The sequence below is a fragment of the Mustela nigripes genome, chromosome 3, assembly GCF_022355385.1.
Source record: "Mustela nigripes isolate SB6536 chromosome 3, MUSNIG.SB6536, whole genome shotgun sequence".
Classification (NCBI taxonomy): domain Eukaryota; kingdom Metazoa; phylum Chordata; class Mammalia; order Carnivora; family Mustelidae; genus Mustela; species Mustela nigripes.
The window spans coordinates 21,968,995-21,989,885 of NC_081559.1; the positions used below are offsets into that span (position 1 = coordinate 21,968,995).

The 20,891-nt window shown below is 33.5% G+C and overlaps 1 protein-coding gene across 1 annotated transcript in view; it reads right to left on the reverse strand.

Annotated features, from left to right (window-relative positions):
• ERBB4 (erb-b2 receptor tyrosine kinase 4) overlaps positions 1-20,891 on the reverse strand; it is a 1,176,406-nt gene that overhangs the window by 283,260 nt on the left and 872,255 nt on the right. The window contains exons 10-12 of the mRNA XM_059395472.1: positions 18,686-18,759; positions 17,456-17,546; positions 14,913-15,112 (exon numbers count right to left, since the gene is read on the reverse strand). Of these exons, the coding sequence (XP_059251455.1) occupies positions 14,913-15,112; positions 17,456-17,546; positions 18,686-18,759 (365 nt within the window). The remainder of the gene's footprint in view (positions 1-14,912; positions 15,113-17,455; positions 17,547-18,685; positions 18,760-20,891) is intronic.

Below are 20,891 nucleotides of genomic sequence, written 5' to 3' on the forward strand. Positions count from 1 at the left end.
GTTCAAAGACTGCTAGTATATCTCTGGCAAGAGAGAGGTTTTCTGAATGAGTCTATCGTTGAACCCAGTGGAGGGCAAGGAGAGCCATCTGGCTGCAGTTTATCTTTTCTCCTAATGGAGAACTTATTCCTTAATGTACAGGGAAATGAGTCTGATGCTCCTGGCACATAGAGAAACAGACTCTAGAATTTACTCTGCCAATAGGGCTTTTAGCAGATGTTACTTCATTTGTTAAGTTGACAGCTTGTTTGCTTATACCACCTCATGCAGCTGATGTTTTCACAGGGAATTTCGAGAGTTTGAGAATGGCTCCATCTGTGTGGAGTGTGACCCCCAGTGTGAGAAGATGGAAGACGGCATCCTCACCTGCCATGGACCGGTAAGCTTGAAGACATCTGTCATTGTGTTGGCTTCCTTAGCTTCATGTGTGAATGTTATGTCATTGCTTTATCATTTATCCATCCATTCAACAGGTGTTTATAGCATGCAAGGGGGAATCGTGTTTAGTACTCTTCCCTCAAGAGGCTTATAGTTTAGTAGTAGATATGAAATATTTACAAACTCAATTTCTTAAATATTTATATCCCAGATCATGTATTTAAAAAGTGGATATGGATATGCCCTTGAAAATTGCAGTGTTGAAAAGAAAAGAGAACTTCATTAATAATTAGATTGAACCAAAAAAATTGATAAGATATATATATATATATATATATATATATATATATATATATGTATGTTTAAATTGTTATAGGAACACATGAGAGATAAATTAATCTGTCTTTGGGATAGAAAGTAGGGCATGAAGGAAAGCCATAGAGAAGTGATGTTTGAGCTATGCTGTGAAGAAGAAGAATCTGGAAAGAGGAAACATGCAAAGAAAGATATGCAAATGTAAAAATTCATGGTGTTTAAGGTAAACGATAACACATTCATATCTGTGTTTAATTATTTAACTGTTACGGCGTTGTGAAGGATTTTGTGAAGGACAGAAGTGAGAAGGCAAACATTTATAAACTAAAATCTTAAACAGTGTGATAAATACTAGAGCAGAGAGAAAAACAGAGCTATGAGAAGGAAGAGAGGCTGTGGGATTAGGAAAGTCTTGATGGATAAGTTGGCATTTACTTGTTTGAAGTTAGCCAGATAGAGAAAATGGTAATTCTTTTTTAGACCTTCCTTTGGTTCCCATCATTCAAGCTTTTTCCCAATAATGAAGTCAATATGACTTTGTCATTCCAAAGTGTCATATTCATCCTTCTTTAGACAAATTTCCAGTTTTTTATGTATTGACTCATTTCTCAGTAGATTATTTGGGGACCAACATTTGGGTGTAGCTAAGAGCTTAGCATTACTCCATAAGAGTATAAAATATAAATATGCAATTTATATCGTACTAATTTTTCTACCAGAGTGCTTATTCAGCACTTAATTAGCTTAGGAAAAAAAATATCATTGAGCCTCCAAACTTCCATTAGGCCCCAATGAGCTGTTCTGGAACTTCATCTAAAGAAGGATGTGGAAAACTTGGACAGTTCAGAGGACTACCACAAGGATGATTAAGCTTGGAAAATCAGACCTCTGAGAAAAAGAAGTGGTGTGATTTGGCCTGAAGAACCAAAGTCTAAAAGACAATTTTATATGTAAATGATCTCCAAGTAAGTATGCAAAGGGTATATTCAGCTATTTTCTGTCCCCACTAAGGATATTAATGGAAAGTACAATTAATCTGCAGCATGAGAAATGTGGATGCTGGAAAAAATGACATGAAACACAGGGAAGTAAAAATCTGAAATGGGTTGTGTTAAAGCAAATCAAGTAATCTATATAAGACTTCTTTAAACACTAACATATTTAGGTACCAAAGTCAAAGAATAGAAAGCAATGTATCTTTCAGAAAGACTGAGACTTTAGAAAATGTGCAATTATAATCACAAGGCAGACTGCAAAACCAGTCCTGTGCTTTTTCTATTCCTCATGTTGCCTCCTATGGTATAAATGATGCTGGTAAATACTTAATTTATTAATTTTGTTAAATTTGTATGTTTTCACAGTGTATTTATTCATTCTTTTGTTACTCAAAAGATTGAGACAGTTTATAAACTACACATTAAAAACCCTAATAGTTAATGTTTTTAAATCAATTTTCAAATTTATTTGCTAACTAAGAAAGAATGAAGAAACAGATTTTTAATGAACACATTTTGATTTTTTAATGACAGCATTGTCGAGCCAACAATCTACCTAGAATTACCACCCAAGGTTAACATTGTCAATTAATATGTGTAGAGCTTCAGAAAGGCAATAAGTCAAAAGTAGGAAAGGTTTAGTAAGCCCTAATCATTCATTTGTGGAAGATCAGAACACAGAATCAAGAAAGCCTATTTGTATCTTTAGGGTAAATACCCAATAGTGCAATTGCTGGGTCATAGGGCAGTTCTATTTTCAACATTTTGAGGAACCTCCATGCTGTTTTCCAGAGTGGCTGCACCAGCTTGCATTCCCACCAACAGTGTAGGAGGGTTCCCCTTTCTCCGCATCCTCGCCAGCATCTGTCATTTCCTGACTTGTTGATTTTAGCCATTCTGACTGGTGTGAGGTGATATCTCATTGTGGTTTTGATTTGTATTTCCCTGATGCCGAGTGATATGGAGCACTTTTTCATGTGTCTGTTCGCCATCTGGATGTCTTCTTTGCAGAAATGTCTGTTCATGTCTTCTGCCCACATCCTCTGTCCATTTTTAAATAGGATTGAGTTATATGGGTTTCTTATGTAATTTGTGCATTAATGCCTTATCAGATAGATATATGATTTGCATATATTTTCTCCCATTTGAAGGCTGCCTTTTTGTATTATTGATTTTTTTCTTTGCAGTGCAGCAACTTTTTGGTTTGATGTAGTTCCACTTGTTTATTTTTGCTCTTTTGCTTCTGCTTCTGGTATATTCATAAAACCATTGCCAAGACCAACATTAAGGAGCTTACTACTTCCTACATTTTCTTCTAGGTATATTATGGTTTCAGGTCTTATGTTAAAGTCCTTAATCTATTTTCAGTTAGTTTTTGTAAGTGGTGTAAGATAGGGGTCCTATTTTGTTTTTTTGCACTTGAATATTCAGTTTTCCCAACATCATTTATTGAAGAGACTATTCTTTCCCCTACTGAATACTGTTGGCTCCTTTATCAAATCAACTATGTATGTGTGGGTTTACTTCTGGGCTCTTGATTCTGCTCCATTAGTCTGTATCTGTTTTTGTGCCAGTACATACTCCTTCAACTACCATAGCTTTGTAATATAGTTTAAATCAGAAAAGTGTGATGCCTCAACCTTTGTTCTTTCTCAAGATGGCTTTGGATATTCAGGATCTTTTACAGTTCCATAAGAATTTTAGGATTTTTTTTTTCTATTTCTGTGAGAAATGTCACTGGAATTTTGATAAAGTGTGCAATGCATTTATATATGACTTTAAGTAGTCTAGGCATTTTAGAAATATTAGCCTTTCCAATCCATGAATGTGGGTTATCTTTCCATTTATTCCTGTTTTCAGTTTCTTCGATCAGTCTTGTAGTTTTTGAAGGGCAAATTTTTTACTTCCTTGGTCAGATTTTTTCCTAAGTATTTCTAAACTGTGTCTTTTTCATACACAGTCTTTATTATATTATAATATTGTAATATATTGTAAAATATTGTAATATAATAAATAAACTGTGGTTTCTTCTATTTCTTCTTATATCTAATTTCTTGAGAGATTTTTTCATGAAAGGGTGTTAAATTTTGTCAAATTTTTTTTCTTCATCTAGTGAGATGATCATAAGTTTTGATTTTCATTCTCCTAATATAGTGCATCACACTTAATGATGTGCATATTTTGAATCATCCTCACATCCCAGGGATAAATCCCACTTGATCATCATGAATGATTCTTTTCATGTGCTATTAACTTCAGTTTGCTAATATTTGGTTGGGAATTTTTATATCAATATTCATCAGAAATATCAGATTGTAACTTTCTTTTCTTATAGTGTCTTTATCTGGCTTTAATATTCAGACAGTGTTGGCCTTGTAAATTGTATTTGGAACTGTTCCTTTCTCTTCAATTTTTTGGAGGAGTTTGAGAAAGATTGGCATTAATTCTCTTTAAATATTTGGTAAAACTTACCAAGAACACCATCTGCTCCTGGGCTCTTCTATGTCGGGAGTTTTTGATGACTGATTCAATCTCTTTACTGTTTATTGAGCTCCCCCTGTTTTTGTTTTTGTTTTTGTTTTTTTCATGGCTCAAACTTGTTAGATTATATATTTCTAGTAACTTATCCATTTTTTTTCTAGGTTGTCTAATATGTTACCATATACTTGTTCATTGTAATCTCCTAGGGATCCTTTGTATTTCTGTAGTATCAGTTGTAATGCTTCCTCTTCTGTTTATAATATTATCTGAGTCCTCTTTCTTTTTACCTTGGTAAATGTAGCGGAAGTTTTGCCAATTTGTTACTCTTTTCAAAAAGCTGCTATTCATTTTAGTAATACTTTTTTTTTCTCTATTTCATTTATTTCTGTCCTGATCCTTGTTATAGCCTTCTTTTTGCTAACTTTGGACTTCATTTAGTGGTAGATTTCCAATTCTTGATGTATAAAGTTTAGGTTTTTTATTTGAGATCTTTCTTTTCTTTCTTTCTTTTAAATGTAGGCATTTATTGCTAGAAACTTCTCTTAGGACTTCTTTAGCTGCATCACATTAGTTTGGTATGCCATGTTTTCATTTCTGTTTTTTCTTAAATACTAGTTGACTTCTCTTTTTACTTCATTTTGGACCAATTGGTTGTTATATGTCTATGTATTGTGGATTTTCCAGTTTTCCTCCTGTTATTGATTCCTCATTTCATACCTTTATGGTCAGAAAAGGTAATTGTATGACTTCCATCTTTTAAAATTTGCTAAGACTTCCTTTGTGACTTAAAACATGATATATCCTGCAGAAGGTTCCATGTGTGATTGGAAGAATATATATTCTGCTAAAGTTGGATGGAATTTTCTTTATGTTAGGTCTATTAGTTCTGAAGTATAGTTCAATTTCAATGTTTCCTTATTGAGTTTCTGTATGGATGATTTATCCATTGTTGGAAGTGGGGTATTAAATTCCCCTACTTTGATTATATTGTTGAGATCTGTTCGAATGCTTTGTTGTTGCTTGCATATATATTTACAATTGTTATATCTTCTTGGTGAATTCATCACCCTATCATTATATAATGACCATCATTGTCTCTTGTTACACTTTTTTCTTGTTACATTTTTCTTTTTCTTTTTTTTTTTAAGATTTTACTTATTTATTTGACAGAGATCACAAGTAGGCAGAGAAGCAGGCAGAGAGAGAGGAGGAAGCAGGCTCCCTGCAGAGCAGAGAGCCCGATGTGGGGCTCAATCCCAGGACCCTGGGATCATGACCTGAGCCGAAGGCAGAGGCTTTAACCCGCTGAGCCACCCAGGCGCCCCATCTTGTTACATTTTTCAATTAAACTCTATTTTGTCTGATATAAGTATAGCTATTTGGTTCCTTTTGGTTTCCATCTACGACCTCTTCTTTAGACTAAAATAATTTGAGTTGGGCTTCTGTCATTAAAAGAGTGCTGGATTAATTTCTTTATGCATTTTTAACAAATAACCTAAATTTAGCATTTAACACAATGCAAATTTAGTCTCAGAGTTCTGGAGGTCAGTAGTCCAAAATATGTCTTAGTGGACTAAAATTAAGGTATCAGCAAAGCGGATTCTTTCTTGAGGCTTCAGGAAATCATTTGTTCCTTGTCTTTTTCAACTTCTAGAGATCACCTTGGCATCCCTTGTCTTGTAGCTGTTATCATTCCGACCTTTGTTTTCATGATCACTTCACCTTCTCCTTTAGTCAAATTTCCCTCTACCTCCCTCTTATAAGGACACATATGATTACACTTAGGGCCTGCCCAGATAACCCAAATTAACCCTTTCTTTATTAAGATTCATAACTTGATCACATCTGCAAAGCGTTTTTTTTTTTTTTTTTTCATACAAAGTAAAATTCAGAGATTTGGGGAATTAGGATGTGGACATGCTTGGGAGAAGTATCATTATAAAACTGTAGTGTGGTAATCTCTATAAGTAGGGAAAGTTATATATATTGTATGTATATGTATGGAATGACAGTGTAGTTTTTTGTTACATGTTAGAATGAGTTCAGACTTGCAAAAGGGGGAGATAGAAGTGGGGAAGTAATTGATAAGGCATACCTACTCATATTGAATAGGTTAAATAGACATGACTCAGTGCTTTATTTAGTCTTAAGTGTTCCAGTTACTGTATGCCTGACTTAAGGGAAACTGGGAAGGTAATTCTAATAGGAGAAGATGACAGGCAACAGTGACAACAGTGGCAAAATGTTAGAAAGTCCTTTAATATTCTTACAATACTGAGTACATTATAAAGAAGGCACATTAACTGTAAAAGAGTAAATTTCTGAGTATTTTGTTGAAACTCTAAAATACATGAAATTTAACAGTACAATATATTGTACTATAATTACTCAACTAATTTATAAACTATCACTAAATATTCCCTTATTTTATAGAGTATGTTATATTAGTAAAAAGAAAAATAGAACACTATATATAGGATGATTTTTTAAGTTCATTCTTTATCTTTGTCTCCCAAAACTATTATTAAGTATATAGTTTTAAGTTGCTCAATTGTGAATTTCCTACCATACATTCTTTTTGAGGAATTAGACCCTTACAAGAAGAAATTAATAACCAGGCAATATGTTTTTAAATATACTTCTGATGACAGAATAATAAGGAGGATAATGGGGGATGTGACTTAGAGTAGTTTCTCAAACAGTGTCCCCCAGATACCTGTCTTGGAATGATCTGCTATGTATTAAAAATGCAGAATCCTGGGCTTCAAACCACTGTTTGTATTCATTTCCTAAGCCTGGTGTAACAAAATGCCACAAAATGAGCAGCCTAAAATAACAGAATTATTCTCTCATAGTATTGGATTTCAAAAGCAACATGTTGGCAAGCTGGTTCCTTCTTGGAAGCTCAGAAGGAGAATCGGCTCTCTGCCTCTTCCCTAGCTTGTCTTGCCAATAATCCTGAGTGTTCCTTGGCTTACAGCTGCATAACTCCAGCCTCTGCCTCTGCTATGGCTTGGTTATCTTCCCTGCCTGTATGTGCATGTCTTCATGTGGTGTTCTCCTACCCATGTCCCTGCATCTCCTGTCCTCTTCTTATAAGGACTCCAGTCATATTGGATTAAGGGCCCACTTAACTCCTGTATAACCTCATTTTAATTTATATCTTAATATACATATGCATGTACCTACACATACATATACATATATATGTATATACATATACAAAAACCCCATCTCCAAATCAGACCGTGTTCACCGGGCACAAGACATTAGGACTTTAATACATCTTTTGGGAAGATATGATAAAGTCACAACACTATCTAAACAGCAATTTCTGGAAACTAAAGTCCAGACTTCTGGATTTTTAATAATGAAAAGCTTTTGCTTTAAAAAGTCTCATGTGCTCATCTAGCACCAAGTCAGGTCTGAATGTTGCCATTTGTAACAAAAAATTAAGCCAGCAGTAATTCGGGTTTTGATAGTTGAGAGGCCCTGCATTATTTCAGAATTTCCAGATTACAAAACAGAAGGAGTGTTATTTCTGAAATTATAACTGCTTATTACCCTCTTAAAAACACAGAGAATATTTTATAGCATTGTTAGTAATGAGGTTCTGTGTTATTTCAAACATAATAAACTCTCCTTTGCAGTTTTTACAGTGTATTAATATTTATTTAGCAACTTAAGGAAAAAAAAAAATCTTGTAAGTACAATTAAGATTTTCTATCTTCTGATTACTTAGAACAATGACATCACTATATCCTAAGCTACACACTCTAAATTTTGTACTGAGCTGTGTTTCACTTAAAAAGTGTGGCAAAGTGTATTAATTTTCCAGTGAAGATTGGCTATGAGGCCCCATGGACAATTCGTTTTGTTGGGAAATATGCATTTACCCAAGATAGTATGGGCTGGACTTGGAGTGAATTAATTAAAGTCAAAAATAAAGGAGTGAGAGAAGGTAAGAATATCTGCAATCTTAGCCATATTTTCTTAAAACCAGGTTTTATCAAAATTTCATTTTTCTATCATATACGACCGTAAGAGGTGATAATGCTAATGCTAATTGAACTGTAATTTTATATAGTAGTTATGATGTTATAATAAATAAAATGCTTACTTTTTGTAGTTATTGTCACTGTCACTATAGTAAAACAAAAGAATATGTTAAGCAAACATTGTGTTATTCTCCACTGGTGTTAAATACCCTTTGTTTCCTACTAATCAATTCTTTGTCTTAATTAAATTCTGGACTGCAGAGACTCATCATAAATGTGGAGTATGTTGTCATTCAGAGGATTCAGTTATTGCCAATTAACTGGAGTTACACTATTTTCTTTTTCTAGATTTATGTCCAAAGAGGAGGATTTTTCAACTATCCCTTTTCAGGAACATCAAAATCATAGATAAGTGTAGAAATTTATATTCCTTGTATATTTTTTGTACAAAAAAAATGTACTCCTCCTCACCAAATATTTGTCTCCTGAAACACTAAATTAAAATTCATATTTTGTGGATATTTTTGTAAAGCATAGTCTGTTACTTAATTAAGCCAATTTTAAAATGTTTTAGTTACAAGAGCAAAGAAAAAAGTATTAGAGACTCAAGCATAGACTTTCTTTTCCATTTAAAATATCACCAAATCATTTTTAAAATTCCTCAACATCTAGGTTCTTAGTAATAACCACTCTTATTTCTTCCATATCAACCCATGGTCTATGCACTATTTACACACTTACAATTCACCACCTTGATAATGTAAATTTTTCTTCTGCCTCATGAAAGGTCCTTGTTATTTCTCCTTCTTTTGCTTTTCCCCAAGAAGGTATGTTTCATTAAGTAAAAGTTAAATATTGTATCTTTACATCACGTAATGGTTCTATATCTGTGCATATACAATATAATCTATCTATAATAGGGCAGAATATAATTGTATAATAATGGCACAAACATAGCACTTGGTTTGAGCTAAGCATTCAGTGAAGGCAGTACTCTTATTAACCCCATATCCAAATGATAAAATTAGGGTTCACAAATGTTAAATAGCTTACCAAAGGCCAAACAACTAGTAAATCATGTTCTTGAGATTAAAACCCAGGTCATTTGGTTCGAAAGTGAGCTCCTTAGCCTTCTGCTGCATTGGGTACATTTCAGAATATCATCAGGTTTTCTTAGAAAAATCAACCACTTTCTCTTTACTTGGGGGGAAATCAAGGTGAAATAAAGATCACAGATTTTGAAATTAGACAGACATCAGTTTCAAGTCCTGAATGATTTTTAATAGCTCCAAATAGTGGGAATATTATTTAAATTTTTGACTATTTGTGTATTCATCTGCAAAGCAGAGATAATTATACTTTATAAGGTGGTGGCTTAGATGAAATTAAACTATGTAGATCGAGAGAGAGAACCTGGCACTGTTTTGCCACTTAGCTGAACTGCTGCTGATACCTAAGATCAGAGAGGAAAGATGAATTATTCAATAAATTATGTTTGATCAATGTCCTAATCAATTAAAGATTCTAAAAAAAAATGCTATAGCAAAACTCCTAAATAGATAAAAATGTCCATATAGCTTTTAAAATACTAGCAGTAAAATAGTAAGACAATGCCAAGATACTAAACATAAAAAGAAAAAGAACAAGATAAAAACATAAAATATTTGTTTATTAAAAGGCAAAATTTTAAAATTAATTATGAAAGGGAAAGTTATATATAACACATTCAAGAGATAAAAATTTAATGTATTTAATTTGTGATGAGGTCTTCCAATTCCAAAATGAAAAGACCAACTCCCAACTGAAAATAAAGAAAGATCATGACTGACTATTTTACAAGAGAAAAATTAAAATGTTCAGTCAACATATAAATAGAGGCTCAATGTCAGCTAAAAAAAAAATGAGTTTAAAAGACCTCTTTTTCAGGGGTTCCTGGGTGGCTCAGTGTGTTAAGCCTCTGCCTATGGCTCAGGTCATGATCTCAGGGTCCTGAGATTGAGCCCTTCATCAGGCTCTCTGCTTGGCAAGGAGCCTGCTCCCCCAACCGCCCTGTCTGCCTTTCTGCCTACTTGTGATCTCTCCCTCTGTCAAAAAAATAAGATAAAATCTTTAAAAAAAAAAAGACCTTTTTTTCATATTTCATATCACCCAAATTTAAAACTATAGATAATATCCAGTGTTGTAAAGAACAGTGGAAAATATTCTTTATCAAGCATTTTTTAGGACAAGTGTAAACTGACAGCATTTTTGAAAGATGATGTAGAAAAATCACGTAAATTTATCATATGCAGCTTCGTTTACACAGAAATCCCACTTCTAAGTATTTAGCCTAAGGAAATAATTGCACATCGCAAAATGTTTTATGAAATAAGAGTCACATGATGGCAATCTAATAATAGAAAAACTAGAAAATAAATTACCATTAATATGGCACTTGTTCAATAAGCATTTTATATGTATTTTTTAAAACAATATAGTAGAACTCTGCCATGTTAGATGCTCATAGTATATTAAATAGAGACATAGATAGCTGAACAGTCTTTAAATATATATGTTATGACACCATTTATATATTAAGAGATATGCTTCATTACCTATACATCTGTAAACAAAAATTACATAGTCCTCTTGCATGTATCTATTGTTTTAATTTCTGATGATAATTAGAAAAATAAATGTATTTCCATTTTGAAAAGTTAATTATGAATTTAGTTTCTCTCTTGTTTATGTTGGGCTTAAGTGCACATGTACAAATATTTTTAAGATAAAAGTTATGAGTTCTGGGCACCTGGGTGGCTCAGTGGGTTAAGCCGCTGCCTTCGGCTCAGGTCATGATCTCAGGTTCTTGGGATCGAGTCCCGCATCGGGCTCTCTGCTCAGCAGGGAGCCTGCTTCCCTCTCTCTCTCTCTGCCTGCCTCTCCATCTACTTGTGATTTCTCTCTGTCAAATAAATAAATAAAATCTTTAAAAAAAAAAAGTTATGAGTTCAAATGTAACTCAGATTCTGAGGTGTTAGCTAACACTTACTTCTTTACTGTTTATGTTTTGGTGTTAAAAGTTTATGTCGAAGTATTTTAAGAAACTTCAAATACTTTCATTAACCTGCTCTAAAACTCCTTCCAGGGCTGCCTAGATGGCTGAGCTGACTCTTGATTTGGGCTCAGGTCATGATTTGAGGTCCTGGGATGGAGCCCTGCAACTGGGCCTGTGCTCAGCCTGGAGTCAGACTGAGATGCTCTCTCTCCCTCTGCTCCTCCCCCTGTGCACTCTCTCTCTCAAATAAATAAATAAATCTTTTTTTAAAAAATGAAAATAAAAACAATAAATGTCCTTCCAACCAGTACTGTCATTTTTGCTTGTGCTATAACCATACAAATGAAGAGACAGAAAATGTTCTACCTTTTCACATCCTAGAGCTTCTCTCAATCTCAGTCTCTTCAAATTATAAAGTCTGCTTTAAAATTTTTGACTTAAAAGTGTATGATTGCACAAGCCACTTTCACATATTACAGATAAGGTGAAGTTTTTCTTTTATTGTCATTACTGTTTAAATCATGTTTAACTCCAAAAACACAGTTAAAAATCAAGGCTGCCTTCTCTTTTAAGTTACCAAACCAATGCTCAGATTTAATCTGAGTATTTTATGATGATACTTGTATGCATGGATGTGTGTGTGCACATGCATGTATTCTAGTGCTACAAACACATGTACATGTTATATGTGTATATTCAGACCTGCATGTATGCTCTATGCTTGTGTGTGTGTGTGTTGTGAATACCTGTGTGTGCTTGTGTATATCTTGTATGTGCAGAGCATCTTAAGAGAGGATATCTAAAAAATGAAAAATGTACAGTGCATTTAAAATGAAGTAAATATTTAAGTTTTATCATTTGCAGATAGCAGTATGGATGATAAAAAAAAAAAAAAGCCTTAATAACATGTGGACAACCATTGTAGGTTCCGCAGCATTGTCTCCAAAGTCAAGTTTACAAGGTAATTACATTTCTGAAAATGCAGCGTCCAGTGTACTGTTACACTGAAATTCAAATTTTGATCAATGGAGTCCATGCAAAAATTGTTCTAAGATGTTGCAAATTTTAAAATATGATAAAGCTCAGTTTTACACTAAAACACCATAAAACTGTGTTTCTCCTAACTGCTTCATTTCTTCCCCAAACTGAAAAATCAACTCTTTAAGTGCAAAGAACAAGAAAATACATCATGGTCTAGAAAAGGGCTAAACTCAGTCTAACAGGTGTAACACTGAAAACTATAAAGATAAGTTAGATTTTTATTTTTTTTTAAATTTTATTTATTTATTTACTAGAGAGAGAGAGAGAGATTACAAGTAGGCAGAGAGGCAGGTAGAGGGGGAAGCAGGCTCCCTATTGAGTAGAGAGCCTGATGTGGGGCTCCATCCCAGGACCCTGAGATTATGACCTGAGCCAAAAACAGAGGCTTAACTCACTGTGCCACCCACGTGCCCCACAAGTTAGATTTTTAGTTTATTGTTATTATTTCCTTTTTTAGTTGCATGGAAAGTTTAGAAGCCTTAAAGAAGTATGGAATAGTTACAACCTTTTTTCTTACCTTGCCTTTTTTTTTTTTTTTTTTTTTTTTTATTTGACAGAAAGAGATCACAAGTAGATGGAGAGGCAGGCAGAGAGAGAGGGAAGCAGGCCCCCCGCCGAGCAGAGAGCCCGATTCGGGACTCGATCCCAGGACCCTGAGATCATGACCTGAGCCGAAGGCAGAGGATTAACCCACCGAGCCACCCAGGCGCCCCACCTTGCCTTTTTTACATTTAATTTATTCTCACATTTTCTTCTTCCCATTTGCTTTTTACTCAGTTTATAAAAGATAAAAGAAGGAAGTGAGGGTTTGTAAAATGATTAAATGGATCAAAGAGGAATGTGTTTCTCTGGTTCTTTTATTTATTTATTTTTTCTTTAGGTTTTCTTGTTTTTAGAGTTAAATTTTACCTTTGAAAGGTAGGGTTACTACTATTCTATTTTTGTGTTGTTTTACTTTGTTTTTTGAAAGAAATAGGAGAAAAGGAGAAGATAACCTTAACTTAGGGTAATAGTTATAAATTTGTGTTAAAGAAGATTCTATTTTACTTTTGTGAATAATCTATTTTATCTGGGGCATGTACAAACACATATAGTAATGTGGGATAAAAAGCCTAAGTATTAGAAAAAAGAAAAACAAGCTTTCTGTCAGAAATCAGGAAGGTAGGGGCGCCTGGGTGGCTCAGTGGGTTAAAGCCTCTACCTTCGGCCCAGGTCATGATCCCAGTGTCCTGGGATCGAGCCTCACATCAGGCTCTCTGCCTAGCGGGAAGCCTGCTTCCCTCTCTCTCTCTCTGCCTGCCTCTCTGCGTACTTGTGATCTCTGTCTGTCAAATAAATAAATAAAATCTTTTAAAAAAAAAGACTTATAAGAAATCAGGAAATAATCCAGACTAAATAAAAGGATAAATATTATTCAATAAGAGCATGCATATTTTGATATAAAATAAGATTTTATATTTCTTAATTTTGTGTGGAAAGGAAGAATTCGTTCACCCAAAGTATAAAAAAAACTCAAGTTGCAATACATCTTTTCTCTGGAAAATATTTTTAAGGGTCCAAAAAAGCTAAAATGTGGTTTCCTCATAAATTGTTATATTTTATGAATACTGCTATCCTGAGCTGCCTTAAACAAGGTGGGGTACTCATAAATAAATTAATTCACTATTTAACCTGGTAAACTTAAATTGCATAGGCCTCTTAACAGTTCATATATTTTAAAATGCCCTTTACTATTCACTCACACGCATAAAAAATTTAACTCAATCATTATGCATAGATGCCTTTGTGCTTAGTCCCATGGTGAGACCAAACAAGTAAGAAGACATCCCAACAGCAAACTGTTTCTTAGGATTTGATTTTAAAAGGGACTTACTCATTATGGCCACAATAAATATATGTATTTATAACAGATAATTTAAATTCTGAATCTTTTTATTTGATATTTATCACAAGTAAGTCAGAAACATATGCTTAGCAGTGGCACTTGTAGAGGTAGAAGAAAATAGTACTTAGTAGAAACAAACAGAGTTAAGTATTAATCCTTGAAATATCAAAGTATAAATAGGAAGGACATAGTTATGTACCCATGAAAACATCATTTGCTTCTGAGTAACAAAGAAATGATGGAGTGAACCTCTAAGTGGCAAAATAAATGAAAGGAGAAACCATGAAATGCCTAGAGAAATGCACTTATGAAATGAACTTTCTTCTTGAACAGCAAATTTCTGAAACAGCATTTTTTACACATTTCAGAACATATCTGCATTTTTTTCCACCAACCCCCAAATGACACTCTGTTATGTTACTCACTGAAACCAAGAAGCAAGCAGAAAATTCAATAGGGTGAATTGCCACAAACTGACGGTACCCAAAGAATGCACCCAGGATGCTTATTACATATTTTGAGTCCCAGGTCCCACCTAACACCTACTGAACTTTAGTCTCTATAGGAAGTTTCTTATAATTGGGGAAGATTTGCAAGCACACAGTATGTTATAAAAACATGCAATAAATTATAAGAAGTCACCCATTCTTTTAATTACCCCCCTTCTTAACACTTGAGAAAAAGAGGGAACAGTTCTGACTTAGTTATTTTTAACTGTTTGGTCCAATGCAGAATGAGATAAAATGTTCAAAGTTTCTGTTTTAATGTCTGAATAATGTACTTACTACAGTTCTCGGCTTTCCTATTGTCCCGGATCACTATCCTTTGGTTGATGGTGCTGAAGAGTGCTGTCCAGTTAATGGTGTGATAATAACACAGGTTGCTGTTGTCAGTAATATAGATATTTCCCGCACTGATTTCCTTCAGAGATTGGAATTGTAGAGAGGTGATGCCCTGTTGCTTAAGGATAAGCAAGGAGAGGCCACTGAAGAGAAGAAAGCGGGGGAAATGGAACAATGTTTAATATGTACATATTTTTTTTTTTTAAAGATTTTATTTATTTATCAGGGGGGGGGGGGGGAGGGAGCACAGGCAGACAGAATGGCAGGCAGAGGCAGAGGGAGAAGCAGGCTCCCTGCCGAGCAAGGAGCCTGATGTGGGACTCGATCCCAGGACGCTGGGATCATGACCTGAGCCGAAGGCAGCTGCTTAACCAACTGAGCCACCCAGGCGTCCCTAATATGTACATATTAATAAACATCTTCTGGCATATATTCTTGAAGTAAAATAAGGATGTCACATCTTACTCTAAAAAGAATGCTAATAGAACATAAAAAAAGAAACTGAATCACTAAATTGTGATCTGAATACTATTTTTCCACTTTCTATATATCCTAAGTTTTAAAAGGAATAATTTGTCCCCCCAAAAGAAAAGGTTCATTTTTAGAAGTACAAATGTTAATGATATCTCCATTTCTGTCTATATATTTACCACTGACATATCTGCTCACTACTTTCCCCACTATCCCCCAAGTCTCAAGTTCTTCAAGGATGAAATTCAGTTTGAAAACTAAATAATTAGGGGATTCTGGCTGGTTCAGTTGGATGAGCAAGAGGGTCTTGGTCCTGAGGTCATGAGTATGAGCCCCACGTTGAGTGTAAAGATTATTTAAATAAAACTTTAAAAAGCTAAAGAATCAACAAATGTTTGTGGAATATTATTCATCTACCTAAGGTAAGACATTACTTCTACTCTATTTAAAAATTTTAGATAAGCTTTCAGAGGGTAAATATTGCAGAGGATGACTATAGATATTTGGCTTTAATTTAAACTCAGAAACAAATTGTAATAGTTGAAGAATGTGTCAGTAAAGATAGGAGACATTAAAAATTAAAGAGAAGAATGAAATTAAGCTAAAAGTTAAAAAAATACTCAGAAGGCTTGGACAACTGGGGAAAGCATGTCTAAAAGTTAAATAACAACTATACTATGTAAACAAATTATCATTTCAAGGAAATTATTTTTATTTTAACAGTCTACATTTTTTAATTAAATTCCTTTTCCATTCTCTAAAGAATCATCTGTTTCCCACATTTCAATCAACTAATGAACAATATTTTACATTCCGCAGATCAAAGCTGTCCTCTTTTATTTTATTTATAAATCTAAATATATTTTGCTGCAATATTCAGAATTTTTCCATGTGTTATGTGTGTGTATATATATATGTACATACAGATATATATATAGACACACATATACCTACATATATACTTATATACATATATATATATACATACATACATATGTATGTATAAAACTCAGTACATGTGTATTCAACTGAGATGTAATTCATTCTCTGAAATCTCTGTTCTCATTATAACCATCCTGAGTTGTTTATTACAATGTGAACATAATAATGCATAGCAGGTTCTTAACATTTGATTCAATGAATAGTAAAATTTAGTCGCATGTAGCACTTCAAAAGACTGTATCTCTCAATTATGCCTTTTTATTAAGAACTTTTCCCCCTTACAGTTTAAAACCTCTTACAGATATACCTATTTTAATAGCAAAATTCAGTGGACTTTCTGAGAATACTATTATGGAATATTTGATGACAATATTGATTAAAGTCATCCTTCAGATTTAAGTAGAAAAACTGAAATCTAAATCCCTTATTGTAAATTAACTTTTAACTGTTCATAAATAAGAATCTCATACAGAAGAAATCTAAAATAAAATAAAGCAGTGGCTTAATAAATATTAACCCACACATTTTATTATGTGAATTAAAGTATTGATACTAGACCTTCAGTGTGCTTCTGGGCCCTGATTTTTCTGCCCACTATTAGCCAGCATTGAACACAGAGCAGTGGACCAAGTCCTGAAATATCAGCCCCATGATGCATGGTTCAAATGATGGCGCCAGAGATAAGAACCTTTGGGTAAAAGAGCATTTGCCTCCTGTACGCCTAAGCCATTATCAAGTAATCCCATGTTAGTTGCTAGTTATGATAACATATGTTCAAAAACAAAGGTTTGATTTTATGCATGGCATACCTGCAAAACACTAAAATCACTTTAAGTGAGAGGCCGTGGAAAAATCAAACTGTTTATTCTGCATACTTTACTTATTTATTTATTTATTTTTATCCTGCATACTTTAAAGCATAACCAGGGGTATTTTTCGTTGGGCTTATGTTCGGAATTAAAAACGGAAACCCAATATTTCTAGAATCAGTGAAGCTGAAACTTTGAGATATGTACACATGACATTTAGTCTTGAAATCTGGAAGACCTGCATTTCTAAACATATACACCTACCTATAGAGTACTCTTCCACCGATGGTCACCAGGTTAGAAAAAACACTGAAGTCGGTCATGTTTGGGGGCCATGACTGTATGTTCAAGAAACCTAAAAAAGACAAGAGCAGTGAAAAAACTCAGAATACCAATACCTTAGTAACCCTGTTTAATGTTGAGTATCCTTGAAACATGATGAAAATGCCTTGAAAGATAGGAGGTTTAAAAAAAAAAAGATACTGGATATTCCTATTTGAGCCATTCTATTCTATCTCATAGCTCTTCTAAGAAAGATTGAGTGTCTTACCCAAAGTTCCTGGGCCACAATATTCATTATATAATGAATACCTAACTAATGAACACCAAATATCTAGGTTTCTCAGACACACAGAATCACAGAACTACATACATAAAAATAACTAAATGATCCTTCATTTGACTCACTCTTTTTTTTTTTAATTGTTTGAGATTTTATTTATTTATTTATTTGACAGGGAGAGAGAGAGAGAGAAAGAGAGACAGAGAGGGAACCAAGCAGGGGGAGTGCAAGAAGGAGAAGGAGGCCTCCCCGCCACGCAAGGAACCCAATGTGGGGCTGGATCCCAGGACCCTGGGGTCATGACCTGAGCTGAAGGCAGACGCCTAATGACTGAGCCACCCAGGCACCCCTTGACTCACTCTTCTAAAGTCAAAAATACTTAGTCTAATTACGTATAAAGAAAAATACAGCTTTAATTTCTCTGAAAATCATTTACTACTCTATCTCTACACTTACTTTGTCTGCCTTGCAGCCCAATACATTCTTATATATATACCTATCTTTTCTCATTTGATTTTTTATTCCCAATAGCAAATCCATATCCAATTCATGTCTATGAGTCCCTCATCAGCTACTACATAACAGCCCTGAACATATCAGGTGCTCAGTAAATATGCACTAAATGAGTGCCACATGTTATCCATGCTCGTGTATTTCTTGTGAAAAAGTACACAGAAAAATGTGGATCAAAAGATCAGCTGACACAAAAGCAATAACATAAAAATATCAAAGATATTTTATTTCATAAATTCCACAGGCTTTCAAAAGTGCACAAATGCTAAGGAATAAAGACACCCATAATTTAAAATGATATTCATTTTAAAACTAGAATTTGCTTTGAAAATAAGTTGTCAATTTCAATATGCAATATTTTCAGGAAAATGCCAAAATTCACATAGTTCATAGCACAACAATGTACTATTAAAAATTACCTGTTATCTCTCGAACTGTCCGGAAGACATTCAGTTTCTCTGGGTCTATGGCTTCAATTGCATTGTAAGGGTCCCTATAGAATCAAGAAGAGATGCAGCCAGATTTTAAATCAGATAAAGGAATGAAAACATAAGAAATCTGACTATAGTTAGTTCATTCAGATTGAATTTAAGCAGCAATGGAAAAATTAGCAATGCCTTGTCCAAAGTTTGTTAGGCTACATGTGGAGGATGATTAAAAGGGGCTTTGAAGACATTTATGATGATATCAGATATGAGATCTTCATTGAAGGCTATTCTAGTTCTAGAGGAATGGTCCAGTCTGACTATCCTAAAGAAACCTCCAGACATAACAAGTCTATTTATAAATTTTATTTATTGTATTTTGCCTTTAAAGTTTTTTTTTCTTAATTAGGAAAAATATACACTACAAATAATTATGGTGAGAACAATTGCTTTTTGATCTCCTCAAACATCCTAAATTGTTAATAGCACCTACAATCTCATAAAATATATAAAAACAAACACAAGAAATATTTTTTCTTTTTTTGCTATATCCTTATATTTACTAGTATGAAAGTTACTCTTCATAAGGATCATTTTGAGCAATCCTGTTCCTATATGGTTTATTTATATTTACTTTTATAGCACAGGAAATATTTGCTCCCATCTTTATGAATCATACTAACATCTGAAACAAAATTTATAACAAATTTAATAATATCCAAAAGGTGTAAATTTTGGAGATTAAAAAAAAGTCCTCTCCTAATGCATAAATATATTTTTGTACTTAATGTTATTGATACATACATGTCTTTTCTTTTCAAAAATGAACATAAAATAACTTTTAAAATTAAGTATTTATTGGGTTTTTTTCAGAGTTTTCTTCTTAAGGAGAAACCTTTAATCTATAATATAGTGACTATAACAAATAAATACTTCCAAATAATACTGAACACTTCTCAGTAATTCAAGCAATATTTTCAACTATTTTAAGAAATACATTTTTTTTTAAGTTTTACAATGAATCTTGGAACACTGCATCAAAAACTAATTATGTATTTTATGGTAGCTAACAAAACACAGTAAAAAAAAAACAAAACACTTTATTTAGAAAAGTTAAAAAAAAAAGTTTTATTACTTTGAAAGATGACTTCTGCTATTCTAGGCAAGTAGAGACCTTGTATCAATATATACCTTCCAGAGAAAAATTAAATCCTATTCATTGACCACTTCTCCAAGAGAGATCAAATCTAAGAACAATGAACTTAGGTTTTTTTAGAAGCATGTATCCATCTGTAGCAATCACCTGAGCCTTATTCTTCCTGTGGACATCTGTTGTTTTACATCTTTGAGAACCTTCTTTTTCACTTGGGAAGTAAACAATAGGATACAGTGATACATTAGATTTGGCCTTAACAGGGCTATCAATCAAGGTGTTCCACAGCCCTCCAACAAACTGAAAGGCATAAGGCTTATCTTCTAGGAATCTGAGTCTGAATCCATTGACTTTAATTCATCCTTGCATTAGAACCTTGAAAACGTCATTAGTTCCAGCAACCTTGATATCTGGAACCCCATTTTACTGGATCCCTCAGCTTGGTTTATCTGCATCTGCTTCTATACTGTGAACCAACTTATATCTTAAAAAATTCCAAAAAACAAAAACAAAAAACAAACAAACAAACAAAAAAAACAAAGTAAAATGAAACAATAACAACAAAAACTCTGCTTGGTTAAATACTGTTTCAGTCTATGAAGTATAACTGATACAACGAACTGCTAGTTTAAGAGGGAGTGTTATAGAAGGTTATAAATGAGTTTGCCCATAATTCACACATAATTAAGATTTTCCTCAATGTGATATGAATGTCTCTCAAAAGCTTAAAGTCTAAATTAAATGTTCTGGCAAACTTGCTCTATTTATAACTAAATATAAATCGAATAAAATACTATGCTTTTGATGAACGTGAAGCCAAGAAATTAAGTTTGCCATGCAGGAAAAATCTTGTTGTTATCATTTTTTAATGTGTAAAGACTTTTGTATGCAGAGAAAATATCAGCCCTGCAGTAGTAGAATGAGCTTTCAACACTTGTTTGATGAAAAGCAGTGTATAGAACAGCTCTGGTCATATAATCAAATATCTTGGCTTTATTAAGAAATACTCAATTCAGGGCAAGCACACAATGATGGGGTCAGTGCAAA